Consider the following 15226-nt stretch of genomic DNA (forward strand, 5'->3'; position numbering starts at 1 on the left):
CTTACACCTCAACCTTCTTACACACCCCATAGACAAGATTTAAAGGAGAGTGGGCCGAGAGTGGCTCGACTGAATGTATTGTCAGCTAATGGAATGCTGCCACCCTGTAGCAAGTTACTCTTTGAGGTGGCGAGGCGCGGACACCCGGTGGCTTACAGGATAAAGATAATATACATATTTTTTTTAATAAATAATATCTCTCTCATAATTTTAAAATAATATATCATTATAATACTAAAAGGATTATTTGCTTCTATAGTTAAAATATTTCTGCTGTATAATTTTTTTTTTATATATTTTTTATTTAACTCATGTAATAATTTAATTTATCTTCAATAATTATATTATAAATTAGCATAGCATCAATTATGTCAGATAAGTTTGTGTAAAAAGTCAAGTGATAAAACATATGTTTGAATGATAAGTGCTTGTTATTTAGCTTTCATTATCAATATTATCAATCGCTGGTTTTACATCTTTGGTTTAGATATCATATGATTCTGAAGTTGAATGTTTTTTTTTTGTATATATTTATATAATATGTATTATATACTTGTTTGTATAAATGCAAGGTCATAAGTATTTTATTATGGTATCGAAACATATTGTATCAAAGCCAGCGCGCTCGATAGTGTTTCTCAATATTTGTGTGTAATATTATCATAAATTTTAATAATTATATTTATTTATTAGTGAACCTATCAATGCGTACTATAATAATAAGCGTCGTTATAATATTTTCGGTTTAACTTATACAAAAATAATGCGTTAAGACGCACGCGTATTCTTAGAAATTACAATAATTGGCGGCGATGGGACCAAAGTAGCGATCATAATGCGAGTGAAAAGCAAAAAAAAAATACACACGCACACTTCTTTAAGTGCTTTTCCAAAATAATAAATCCAAAAAATAATACAAATTGAATACGAAAACGAACGTATGAAATGGGTAAAGATAGCAGCGAACCCTTTGTGATTTGCTATTCGGATACTTGTTTGTGTGTGTCGACTGTAGGTGTACGTGTACGTCACCTGTAGGAGTTAACAGTTCCTGAGTGCGTCTCGGCGCCAAATCTTTATTTGAGAATAAGCTTGTTTTAAAGCTTTTCTTCCTTTTGTGATGGAGCCTGAGTGCGTTTCGTCTTATCCTGAAAGCTCTCTCACACCCCTGCCTGCGAGACTTACCCAAAATGGCGATGCAAAGTTCCGCGCGCTGCATAATACATGTGTTTTATCGGCACTAAAGCTTGCCGCGATGTGTGTGTTTCTCAAATGTTTCGACCGAGATGATCCTCCCAGATGGAGTAGGGATTTTTTATGCAAATGTAGCCACGTGACGCTGAAACAAAACGCCGACCGAGATACTAGTCTTCAGCACGTGACCCAACTGAAGAGCGGGCGTTAGGCCAGAGATGAAATCTTATGGCTTAGTAACCGCTCTTTATGTTGAGAACTGCTGAGATGACGTGACAATGAGTTATAAAGCACATTATATGCATATTTTGTAAAATAATTCATTATCAAAGATCCACATTTAATTTATATTTAATAATAAATTTAAAAAGTACCACAAGCAATGCACACGGTCTTAATAGCTGCCAAGACATGCGAACCCAATATTCTGATCCCTACCAACGTACGTGGTGGGGATATAGCAGGCCCGCACGAACATGTTAATAGTGCGGTATCAAAACCAGACTACACCATTCACACTTGCACTTATTTAACCACGGATTTTAGCAATTCATTTTTAATATTATTATATAATATTATACCAACGTATACCAGCTTATCAGTTTAAGGTTTGAGAACCCTCGGGGTGTGACTTTATAGCCACTGAGATGCAAGTGAATCTAGTTAGAATTTTATTAGATAATATTATATCATATGTTTTCTCCGAGCGGTGGTTGAGAAGCTGGCGCAGAGATGATGTCCATAGGAGGTTCTCAAAATGTCTTGTAAGTGCCTGCAGCGAGAGTGTCTTGAGGCAGTTCCTCATCGTGTTCGGGAATCTCAGGTCGTATCTTCGCGTCTGTCGGTTGGGGCGCGTCTGCCAGGCGGGGTGATTCTGCTGCTCTCTTCGAGTGTCTGCTGGTGACTGCCTTCTCCTCATCGGAGTTCAAACTAAAGTATCTAGAGCTGCAAAGCTTGTTATGCAGCGATCATCCAGCCAATTGCTGCAGTCGCTTCTTCGAACGACGAAATATGTATACGCCTTTAGAAAGCGACGTTCGCTTGATGGGCATTATCCATGCATTGCAATGGGAGTCTTGTAGATCCGGTGATTTATTATATCCGTGACTGTTTCGTATGATAATTTTGGTCACAGTAAATTAACGCAAGTTTTGAGACCCTTTCATCTTTCAGGAATCTGTGTGTGGTTGCCACAACAGTTTTTAGTTAATCGCAGTCAGACGAAAACTATTAACTCACGATGCTAAATGCTTTAATTTCCAAGTATCTTTGAATTAAAATATAATCATACAAAAAAATGGTATATTTTGTAATAAAAAAACAATATATTTGATTACTTAAAGAAAACCTGACGCTCATGTGGACGCTTAAAAATATGTTCCATAAGAAAATGAATGATCCTTCATATAAACAAATGTTACTAAAGGTTAACAAAGTTGAAAATGAGAATATATTATATTCAATATCAATAATAATAATATAGGTTGCGAAAAACACTTAAAGCATTATAAGAAAAGTTGGGTAGAAATTTGCGAACGAAGCGACGCGAAAGTGAGATGATGGAAGAATAGAAAAGGGGTTGGCTAAGCCAAATGGATTCCATCGCCTCGACTGCCCTTAGACGGGGCGAGTTCAGGGTCTCATTCAGTGTGTATTGATGTGTTTTCATATTCAATGGAAAGCGGAACATTACCATATTTTTATAAAATATTCGCATTGTTCGAGCGCTCGTTCGGCTCGAGAACAATGGCCGAATAAAAATCTCGGGCGTCGTCTTTTCTCCCAAAGATCAATTGTTCTTGCAACGGCGAAATCCTAAAGTGCCACCCTTTACCAATCCGGCCCTGTAGAGAGAGTGGGCGGCCGGCGGCCAGAAAGGGGATATTGAATAAGATTGCTTCTAACTCGGGAAATGGATCACGTAGCAGATGAGATGTCGCAGTGTTTCAGGGTGAACCTTACTAAGATATAGGAGTGCGTATATTTATATAGTAAACATTATACGTATCTATAAATGCGTAATATTAATCTATTTATTTTTTGCGTTATTTGTGCAGAGACTAAATCTTTTCTACTAATGCAACTTCTATTATTCAAAATTGAGATGTATTAATTTATTAAATATATAACTTATAATTGTTGCGTTGAAATTACTAACGCAAAACTTAATTTATTTGTATTGTGTTTTTTCGTCTGCGTGATAAATAAACAATTATTCTTATTCCGAGCAGACTTTTATTAACAGTACTTCTAAACTAGTTTAATAAAACCGTTAGACCTTACTTTAACAAAACTAGCAATATAGATTATTAATATACGGCAATGCCTAATACAAAAAATACATGGGCTTTAATCTTATATAAACCTTCGTGTTTTTTAAAATTTATATCGTGTCTGGGAGATACTAATTAGTGATTATCATATTTTTTATTTCTTTATTTCATCATCGTCGATTAGATTTAACTTAATTTATCTTGTTTGATGGATAAATTTAGTAATAGAGACAAATAAACTGTTGTATTATGCTTATCCGAGCGGATTTTTATTAACAGTACTTCTAAACTTGTGTACTAAAACCGTTAGACCTTACTTTAACAAAACTAACAAGATAGATGATTAATATACGGCAATGCTTAAAACAAAAAATACATGGGCTTTAATCTTATATGAACCTTAGTGTTTTTTTTTTAATTTTTATCGTGTCTGGGAGATGCTAATTAATGATTATCATATTTTTTTATTTTTTTATTTCATCATCGCCGATTAGATTTAACATAACTTGTCACACTGATAAATATAGTGATAAATAATAATTAAAAAATTAAGCTATTTGTATTTACTTAGCATCGTATTTTTTTGTTAGCATGACATTAAAAGTATTTTAAAACTAGTGCATTAAAACCGTTAGACCTTACTTTAACAAAAATATTTTAAATCATTATTTTATATCCGATTTAAGTAAAACGATAGAAATTTAATTGTATGGGATTCGATCCTGGGTCTTTCAGGTCTTTCAGAGACTTATACTACTCGACTTTCGTGCTGCATATAATAAAAAAATGCTTTATAAATTATCTCGAGAAATCATTATTCTCGATTTGGTATTTTTTTAGTTGCGTTTTTATATGAGCAAAGTCACGCCTGATTATATTTTTATTACACAATAACAAATAATTAAATTAGGCTCCCAATCATCAGCATTAGTTAGAGAGACGTTGGACTTGCTTTATTTCTGGGAGGGAGGAGTGGAGGGGTATATAAAGCAAGCACATTCAAATATTGAAGTACCACCATCAACCAACTTTTTATTTAATTCCAATCAGAAATTGACCACAAAACTTTGCTTCTGACTTGAAATAATGAGAGTTCAATTTAACTCGCACTAAATAGAGCTACGCTGAATAGACCAAGACTACTCCATACAAACCCTTGTTTGTACGACTCTGATAAAAGTCATAGAAATGTTAGGTTAGGTTGAATTTAAAAGTTATAATATATGTTTTTTTATTATAAGTGAAAATGTCGTAAAGTCCTTAAATAATTTTAATACAGATAATCATATTTTTTTCTATTACATATAAAATATTTAGACAGTGTATTTTTAAATACTAACAATATAATATTTTACAAAAAAAAACAATAAAATTTTGAGGCAAATGATTTCTGGGTTACAGAAGGAATTACAGATATTGGAAACAAATAAAAAAGCATTACATATTAATCGATTACTCAGAACTTTACAAACGAATAATCGAAAAATAAAGATACATGTTTTATTATTGTAATAAGTATGACAAGGATATTTTTTAATCAAAAATAGATTTACACTACAGTGTTTTTTTAAAGGTCACGCGAATACATATATAAATATTAAAAATATTATATATTTACTAGCTGTCGGTCCCTCACTATCGTGAGGTACCGCAGCAAAATTCCAACAAAATCCATCTCACTAAATTTTCTTTATAATTAATTACCTTAAATTTATCTATTTTTCTGAAGAACCGTCTTCTGAACTTTGTATGTAAATACAAAAAGAACAACTGTACATCGAGTATGGACAATATTTTATTTATTACTAAACAAACATATGGACATCATTTATTTAGTGTAGTCTTTATAACGAAATTCATATCCTAGATTATTAAAGTATTTACGAAAAATCGATATTGAGTTTCTCGAATATGAAGTATCATCATTTTTTCTTCAAATAATTCGATCGTTTTGAAATGCCGGCACTGTGAAAAATTGGGTTATAGAGCAACACACACAAGATTCCAGCCGTGGTCCAATTCCAGCGTCGGATAGCGGGGGGCAATCTCCACACCCGGCTGCGGAGAGGGAAGACACCGGAGCGGGACAAACGGAATTGACAATTTTCCGGGCGGTTTGGTCCCGGACACTCTCGGCCCCCTGCGACTATACCTAGGCTCCCACCTCCACTCTCATCCCGCGGTCCCGTCTTGAGCCACCCTCAGCGTCGACATGCTGCAGCCACTTTATTACACGACACTGTTGACGGGACACCGTCCCGATGGGACGCAAACTTCTTACGGGATCTTTCGCCCGTTTTGACTATGTGCGACGTAACCGCTTTAGACGCCGGTATCCAACGAGATTCGCGTCAAACTACAACTTTATTTATGCGTGTGAAGATAAACAGACATGCAAATCTGCTTCGTTTAGATTCAAGCATATCATTCACTATCAAACTTTGTCGAGAGCTATCATAATTTTTATTCGCGGTATACGTTTAAACACAAACATGTTTTCAGTGGAAGCTAAGAGGAGCTGGTTTAATTTATGTGAAATAGTGCACATTTTCCTAATTTTATTTTTACATTTTTATGTATTAAATCATATATAGTACGTTGCTAAAATAATATACTATTAAATAAAATACCAATTTTACTTCTGTTTGTCAGTCAATAGTCTCACTCGTCTCATTTGCAAATTATCGGTTAAAATGCTTTGCACAGTACCTCATTTGTTTGAACGAACCATTTTCAAAACTTTTTGCACGTTTTTGTCTGTTTTTGAAGTTAAAGGACGTCCCGACAACTTCAACCGTCTTTAACCGACTCATATCCGCTTTTAAATTACTCATACCACTTATCTTCAGATTCACCACATTATCGCCACACTAATTTCAACATTTCATTAGCTTCTTTGGCGCTATTTTGCAACTTGAAACAACTTAATGGTAACACGTAAACACGACCTCACTCTTCCGACTCTGGAAGCCAGCTAACAAGTCACAACTAATTCAAACTTGACACTGACCATCTCAATGGATCAGGCTATTGGACTTATTACTTCAAATGGATGTAGCGTCAGCAATTGCTGCTATAAAAATTCATCAACCATATTTTTTGATCACACCTCTTACATATATGAATATTCAATAATTGATCTAATATTCGTTTATAACATCTCGAAAAATTTATTTTTTAAAATCTTAAAATTTTATTTTCAATATAGTATGGTTTTTTATACGCCTTTATTATGTTTTAAAATACGGGGTTTTCACGCGTTCAAAAATCATTTATGAATATAATTTTTATCAATGTCTCTACTATGACCGAACTTCGCAGAATTCTTTCGTTTACAGAAATAAATTAATATTGGTAAGAACTGAATAAAAAAATGCGAATGTATTCGAATCTATTTTTTATTCAATATATAAAAAGCTGAAAACTATGATGAGTTACAAACATAGTCCGATATCTTACTAAGAGATCGATCAAAATTTGAAAATACAACACAAGGCAACAATCCCAGTATGTTCAAGTTTTTTTATTTCTTAATAGGTTGTGCTTTTACCACAAATAAATAAATTGCCTATATAGATTATTGATTTCTTATGATTTTCAATTTTATATCCAATGTCACAATTAGAGAATTTAAAACTAATAAAACAAGTCAACTTATAACATCGATATATTCAACTTTTATAAGATACGATATTATTGGAAAAAATACGCAGCCCAAGCCAAGCACAAAAGCTAGTATCTAAATAAAAAGTAATATATATGATATTACATGCAATATTTCATATGAAAAGGTTCTGAACCACTATTTTGATCCTCGATAAAATTTTACGATATTTTATACAATGGCCATTACTTTTCTTGTTAGATGGCGATCAAATTCGTACCTTTTATTTTCATTCGAGTTTTATTGCTCATAACCCAGCCAGGAATCATGCAAATTAAGCCTTTTACACCACTTAATGTAATGGCATAAGGTAAGCTTTCTATTCCTGCCATTGTATATTACATGAGGGCATAAAAGTAATTGCAGCGTTCTTACTTAAAAACCTAAACTAAGTAAGCGCTATAATAATATGATAGTATTGATAATTATGCCTCCATAAAGACAGCATGTATTGCTCTTATTTTATGCGTACTAACAGATTATCAACATGTATCAACAATTCACAAGTACTAACAACACAAAAGATTATAAGCCCTTTATTATTTTATTAAAATAATTTCTTTTAAGTTGATACAATTTTGATAGTATTACTGCAGCTACTAGATTTTATATATTTTTATTTTAAGTGCATGAAAACTGTCCGTTTTATTCTGTATGAATGCACGAGCAAGCGACCTTGCTCGGCGGTCAGGAGCGGGGTTTGTTTACGGCAGCATTGTGTACAAAACAAGTTTTTCTTTAACTCTAAGAAAGTTGTGCTTTAAATGTATTTTCACTTGCATACTTATAATGTGCGTATTGTTTAAATATCATTACTAATATAGAGACTTTTATGTCTCCTATGTATTTTTAATTATAAGAAATCTTAGTATGAGACGGTTCTATCAAGAAGAGCTCTTTACATCGAAGAGCATTTTATAATAAAAGACCCGTGGCTCTTCAAACTTTCTTTTCATTTTCTGGGAGAACCATTTTACAATGAATCTTCTTAGTCGACACACCCTTGACTACTTAATAGAAATGTATTTTTTTAAAACGGACTACCAAAAAGAACGATTGCTGATTCTAAGTAGCTTAATATGATACATTACAACTTATATGAAACTGTAACGCAAACAAAGCCGCTAAATGATAATGTCATATTCGACAAAGAACAAATTCAATAAAAATTATTGGCGTTGCGAAGAAATAAGATTGTTACCTTCTTAAAATTTAAAAACAAACAATTTATTTATTTGTAGGTCCAATAAATTAGTCTCAGTGTACTAAATAAAAAAAATATCTCTTATTTAGTCCTAGTAAAAGGTGTTGCTTTATCCGCATAGTGAAAATTGGTAATTATTCTCAGGAATATTCTACTTTCTTAATTGTTCAGTGTTCATTTTTAATTGTAATACCTTTAACATATTTTACTATAATTCAAAAATCATTCTGCCTTTTATAAAAAGGCTTAGTACTACACAAATATGTTTATTTTTATACCTGTTCCAGCAGAATATAGACTACTAGTTGTGTTTGCCAAATCGAGAGTGACTCTCTGTTTGTATATAATGCTGTGTTTTTGCTTTTTATTTTTGTCTGTATAAAAAGGATGAGTTAATTCTGGCACTATGCCATTTAACCTAGAGTCATCAGAATGTTATTAAGAGTTAGATCGTTACAATTAGATATATATGTATCATTATTCAAATTAGGTAATGATGCTAGTTTTAAATACGTTTATTTTTCTTGAACCACTTCCGCGTGTGACCTTCAATCCCCAGAAGTTTGCGCACCACTGCCTCATATCTGGCAACTTCCCATCTCCCCACACTCTACATACTACACACATACGCCTCCTTGATATCACTTCCCATCGGATCCGAGGAGGTAGCAGCAGGCCGCGCGTATAATTCAAAACGAGATGGACCCGCGCTATCTCAGATTTATATCTGATGTGTTTCGGCCCGAATGTTCCCGGGGCACATCGCGGGGGATGAATTTCTCGGGATGACCGGATTAGATGGAGATTGGAAGGGTGGCGTGTGTGTGTAAGGGAGGGGGTACGTTGGAAGAAAGAGATAAGGTGGTCAACTGGTGGACGCGATCGCAGATTGCTGTTTTGTTTTTCATTTATTTTTATCGCTCTCCGACACCGGAAAGTTTTCGTTAGGGCGCAGATGCATTTTGAGAATCCAATTCGATAGCGAGAGGAAGGATGTGCGATGGTCATCATGGTATTAATTTTCTGTGGGACCCGATCGTCCCTGGGCGTAAATCAGGATTTAGTGCCTTGCTTGTGGGGTCATTGAATAAGTAAGCAGCGATGCTGTAAAACCCTAAGATTAATTTGACATATTTTTTCAAACGATATTTATTATTGGAATTGTTCCTTAAATTATTATATTTTTACAGGTGTATTATTTATTATATAATTACAAACTTCTGTCGAAAATATCATAAAATATTCGTCCTATCAACTAACAAAACTACTAGGACATATAATTGTTTTTTTGTTTATAAATTTTTGAATGATGTTGTTGAGGTTTAAAACAAAACTTATCTGTCAGTAATTAAATAAAATGGTGGGAGGGAAAGCTTTTTAATACCTGCTTTTGCCAACAACATTTTGACTGAAATTTATATTTACAAATATTTTCATTAATAATTAAGAAATTACAAAAATATACAAAACATAAGAATTAAAAATTTTTTGATTTATTATTTTTTATGTATAAATAAAAGTTATTATAAGTATAAATAATAAAAACACATATATGTACTCTATATTAATTAACTAGCATATAAATTAAAATACTTTTTTTTAAATACATATATGATATAATACATAAATTCTGGTAGCTCATTATTAGATATTTTTATACCCAATATTTGAAATCATCAGGATATTTACTTGTGAGATTGGGAAAATCTAGGAAAACATAATTCGTGATGTCGATAGGAATTATAATTATATAATATTCTATAATTCCGATTTTTCAGACATGATAAAAACATAAAGTTTTACATTAGATTTGAACCCAGGTCTTTTTGGTATTAGTCACCGACTATACCACTAGTCTATCGTGCTGGTTACATATCATTATCACATTTTTCATAGCAATTTTATTTAATGATTAAATTTTAATTTAATATAAATAGATACTATAAAAAATCTAATTTTTAAAATATTAACCTAAAAATATCTAATAAATATTTTGCTGCGATTTTAATTCAAATTTTGTGTACTATTTTTTTATAAAACTCTACGAACTACGATGTGTACAGATTATTATGTAGTGATTTTTTATTTTAAAAATAAATTGTTTATTTATTAAAGCGATATCAGTGGGTAGACATCTGCCGGCGATTCGTATATTTATTACTGTTATATTGTTTTAGGGCTGAGAAATTATACTTATACTCTGTGGCACCTCTTATCTATTCAGGGCTATTCAATATGCGACCGCCTCGTATAATCTTGAATAATTTGAAACCAAATCCGACATGAATGACCCGACATAATTGATAACGTATGTGATGCATGTTATATGACGTAACAGGTAAAACGCTCCTAGTCATATTAATTTGATGTATGAAAATTGAGTGCAGATGTTCAGTGGCGGCTCGTTAGCGGCCCCGACTGACGTTCATACATCATAAAGGATTGCCACTGTAGAGCCAATTATCGCCCAGCCAGGGGCCCTCAACTCTCGCACGTCGATATCGAAAGCGCGTCTACTATAAAATACACGTCCGGCCGGGGGTCGTAAATCGCACGCATAGATACATACATACATATAAGACTGCTCGAATAAACTAACCGAAAGTAATGTTGCTCAAGTATAACCGGAAAATGAATTTTCCTCGATGGGTGTATGCGGGCGGAGGTCGGGGCTGGGGTCGGGGGTCCATGTGCCGCCCATACATCTGCCGGCGAATCCACTTTATTGGCTTCAATAAAATATGAACACGTTTGAATGGGTAGGGCGGGCACAGGGCCGGGGTGGGCCGGAGAGCGAGCAGGGCCGGCGGCAGTTAAGATAGCCGTCGAAATTGCTTTTCAGTATGCACCGTGGTCGGAACTTGCCCGGATGTAAAGAAGAAACTTTGTCCAATACGATCCTTATGCATCTTCTATGGCTCAGCTGAAGATTGCCTTGAATACTTTAAATTCGGGCGCCTCCGCTGCGGACGGGTATAACCGAACACACACATTGATTCATATGTATGTATATATGTGGGTTTTATGTGCATAATTGTATTGAAATATTGGAAGCTATATATTCTCTTTCTATTGTCCGATTTTTATACAGGAGAAAGTGGGGCATTAACCTTTTGCAGTATTTGCGAACTCAGATATATTACTTACGATATTAAATAGTTTAATCATATACCGTTATATATGATAGTTATTAAGATCGATCTATACAACATCAATTGCGTCAATAGCTAAAAAGAGTGCAAAACTAGCAGCATGAAAACAATTGCTTCCAAGATATTTTAATTTTTTATTTATATGTACATTTTTGAGAGTGTAATTTTAAAAAGGCTGTGAGAAATATATATTAGTGTTAGGAGACCGTTTTAAGATTTATTTGTACATTTTTTTTTGGGGTTTTAAAAAGCATTTTTTTGTGTAATAAAATACCCGCTGTCAAGTAGAATAAAAATCAGCGTTATATTTTTTAAATAATAGATTATATTTACATAAAAATAAAATCACAAAAAATAGTTCATATTAAAAAAAAAAAATAATATGAACTGGACCAGCTCTTCGCAGCTGACATTAAATATATCAATATGCAATGCCAGCATAAGAAGCCGGAATGCTACAGCTATTTGCAAGTCGGCTAGTGCAGACTTCATGCTTCTAACTAGCATCAAAAGAGGTTCTGGAACTCAAAACTAAAATTCATCGAGAATAGTTTGATTGTCAACAGCACCTTTCAGTAGTTTAAAAATTTTTTTTGTTGGAACCAACAAGTTAACTGCATATTATTTTTATTAAAAATAAATTCGCATAGCAACAACGAATTTGTGTTTATATACATGTTACAAATTAATTAAATTGTTGGTAATAAATTATTTACACGTGTTTCTCATTAATAATTAATTATCATTAGTATACGGTATCGTATTAAATATTTAGTATAAATATGGAGCGATTAAAATAAATAAAGGTTATTAACCAGTCTTTACAATTGCCGGAGCGTATTGCTGGAGAACGCGCTTCACCGTTTCATGGTTTCCACTACCACAGCGAAAAGCGGGCGCTTAAATGGTGACCCCGACGTGATATGAACACGCAACCTTCTGATCTGGAATCAGTTTAGAGACATAGAACTTTCTGTGAGAACTCAGCAAATCAAACCCCAACGCTCCTAAAAGAAAGGCGCTAAGATTCAAAAACGGAAAATAACCAAATATTATCTTATGAAGGCTTATCTTTATCAGATAATATTTATTATTACTGTGCAGCATTTTAAAAATATTTGGAATATATTACAATTTTTAGAGAAATCAAATTTAATCAGAAATGAACAAGCACAATTATCTGATGAAACATTCGTTGAAGAGGTAGACGATTTAGAGGATTTTTTAAAAGTCACTAATTGTTAATTAATTAACTAAAGATATGGACATTCAATTCATATTGAATAACTTTAAGTATATACGAAGATTAGACAGAAAAAACATATTTTAGAATTTCGGGAAGAAAATGAAAATATATCTCCTCATTTATACAAAATTGCAATGGTGGTTTTAAAAGCTCCAGCAACACAGGGTAGTATTAATAGGGTCTTCTCTGGTTTAAAGTTTATTTTACGAGACAATAAAAATAGTTAAAATGAAAATACATTGAAAGCTATTTTAATAATTAGAAGTAGCTACGAATTTCTTTCGTTTACATAAGTTTATTTTAATTAAATATAATATTATCATTTTTTTATATACTTCTAGTTTTAATTATTATATATTTAATTAATCGTTATTCACTAAATTATATTAATTTAGTAAATAACGATAGGAGCCAAAGGCTCAGTTTGGTCCACTGAAAATCCCCCGAAGAGAGAAATATTATTTTAACAATCAGCCACTATAGGTTAGAATAACCGAGTTAAATCATCTGAGCAACCGGGGTCAGACAATTTTTTTCACTAATAACTCATGACAAACCTTGTCGAATGCCTTCTCAAAATACATATATACGACATCAATTTACACATATTCTAGCATTAATAGGTTTTGTAATTGTTTCGGTAAAATACAATAAAATGAGAACACAAAAAGAGTTTTTTTAAATCTATTTTTAAGATAAAATATCAGATTAATTTAGCTGCGCAACTTGAAATTGTTCAATATTTGAAAGTCTTTTATATAAACAATAACTATAATATTTAGATCGATTTGAATCAAATTCAACAATAGTATTTATTATATTATTAATTAAATTTAACTTCAATAATATCAGTGGTTTCCAAGATTTTTAATTATATATTATTTTTTATTTTTTCAGCTGGTAGCGGATGCTGGGCATGACGCGCTCACCAGTCCAGACATGATCCGCGACCCTCCTGCGATGCACAAGCCTGACAATGCCACCGGTAAGTCATAATTTTACCTTTACCACGCAATCATGAATGTGGTCTGCGACACGTCACGTCACGTCACACTATGTATACTGCATGCAATACACCGCATTTAATTGGATTCGGCCAAATGGACCGCTGCTTTTTTGTTTGCGTGTCATTCGTCAACCGTCGCTTTTGACATGTGTGTCCTAAAACTAATTTTAAAATATGAATATAGAACTGTAGTATACAGATTAAATGATTACTCATATATAATGTAAACGTTATGATTTGAAAATAATATATTTAGATTAGTTTAACTCTGAATATACATAAATAGATTAAAATATTAAATGAAATATGGTCCACCAAAAATCATTAGGAGTTTACAGCAATAACAAGTTGAATTACCGTCGTTTTGTTTAAAATCCAACATTATGAAAGGGCGTCGGAAACTCTGTTAAGTCAGGGAAAGCAGCGAAAGAGAACTTTTGCCTCCGACGGCAATCGAATCAGACGTCTTAATCAGGAACGTTTGCGGGAAAATTTTATTACACCACTTTGCATAACTCACCTTTTTCATTGTGGAATCCTGCGCGGACGGACCGAGGGTTCATAATGTATTTTATTGATGTAATGAGTTTGTTGGAACGGAAGTTATTGCTGTTATTCCTTTTTGGGTTTACATAATTTATGTTCAGTGATAATAAACATCGTTTGCTTACGATACATTTGTTTATTTTTGTTGCTGTGTATATGAACTTAGATGTGGTAGTATAGGAATGGAATACCTTTTAAGCATTGCAGCATATACTTTCTTTTTAATATATCTGTAAAAAAAATAAAAATATTTTTTCGGCAAAGTAGCAAATGTCAATATACCGTATCTCGGCAAGCAATGGGTTAATAGGCGAAAATAATTCCGGATGTAACATAAATTATTTATAGAACCTATTTAACCCATCGTTTTACTCTTATATTATATATGTATATGTATTTAGAAATCGGTCTAGTGTATAATTAAAATTTGTTACTATTATTATTATCTAGATATTTGAGTGCCAGTCAATTTTTTCATTTATATAACAAATATCAAGTTATTAAATTTTTAAATTATGATAAAAATATAAACATATTGATTAAGTTAAAATTATTGATATTTTTTTATTTTATTTTTATTTAGACAATACAGTGTTAGTTTAAAAAAACTAAAAAAAAAGAAAAAATAAAATCTTATGTATTAAAAAAATAAAATAATATTTTTTACATAAAATACAAATGAGCTTATTACGTATTTTTTTAGAATTACGATCCTTTAGTTTTGCTTTACAATTTTTCAGCTCTAGTTTAACATAAATAATATTTTTCTACATTTTTAATGTTTCGATAAAATAACCTTTTACCTTTATTTATTATGAAATTTTGAGAATTCTAAAGAAAATCATATATTCTTAAAACAATAAAAAATTATATATAAATATACTATTTATAGTTTTTGAACTTTCAATAAGTTAGATTTGGGTTTAAACAGCAATTATATG

At 32.2% G+C, this 15226-nt stretch overlaps 1 protein-coding gene and 1 long non-coding RNA gene across 6 annotated transcripts in view; one reads left to right on the forward strand and one right to left on the reverse strand.

The window, feature by feature from the left end:
* LOC148233454 (LIM domain transcription factor LMO4.1-like) overlaps positions 1-15226 on the forward strand; it is a 158899-nt gene that overhangs the window by 95798 nt on the left and 47875 nt on the right. For all 5 annotated transcript variants that reach the window (XR_015810339.1, XM_088189426.1, XM_088189424.1 and 2 more), the window contains one exon: positions 13631-13718. Coding sequence is in view for 4 of the 5 variants with exons in the window: in XM_088189426.1 (XP_088045552.1) it covers positions 13673-13718 (46 nt within the window). In the remaining variant the exon portion in view is untranslated. The remainder of the gene's footprint in view (positions 1-13630; positions 13719-15226) is intronic.
* Positions 1-15226, reverse strand: part of LOC148233455 (uncharacterized) — a 141143-nt gene that overhangs the window by 54475 nt on the left and 71442 nt on the right. The window lies entirely within an intron of this gene.

This window comes from Plectrocnemia conspersa, unplaced genomic scaffold, assembly GCF_051122295.1.
Source record: "Plectrocnemia conspersa isolate PC_06_02 unplaced genomic scaffold, ASM5112229v1 ptg000008l, whole genome shotgun sequence".
Lineage (NCBI taxonomy): Eukaryota > Metazoa > Arthropoda > Insecta > Trichoptera > Polycentropodidae > Plectrocnemia > Plectrocnemia conspersa.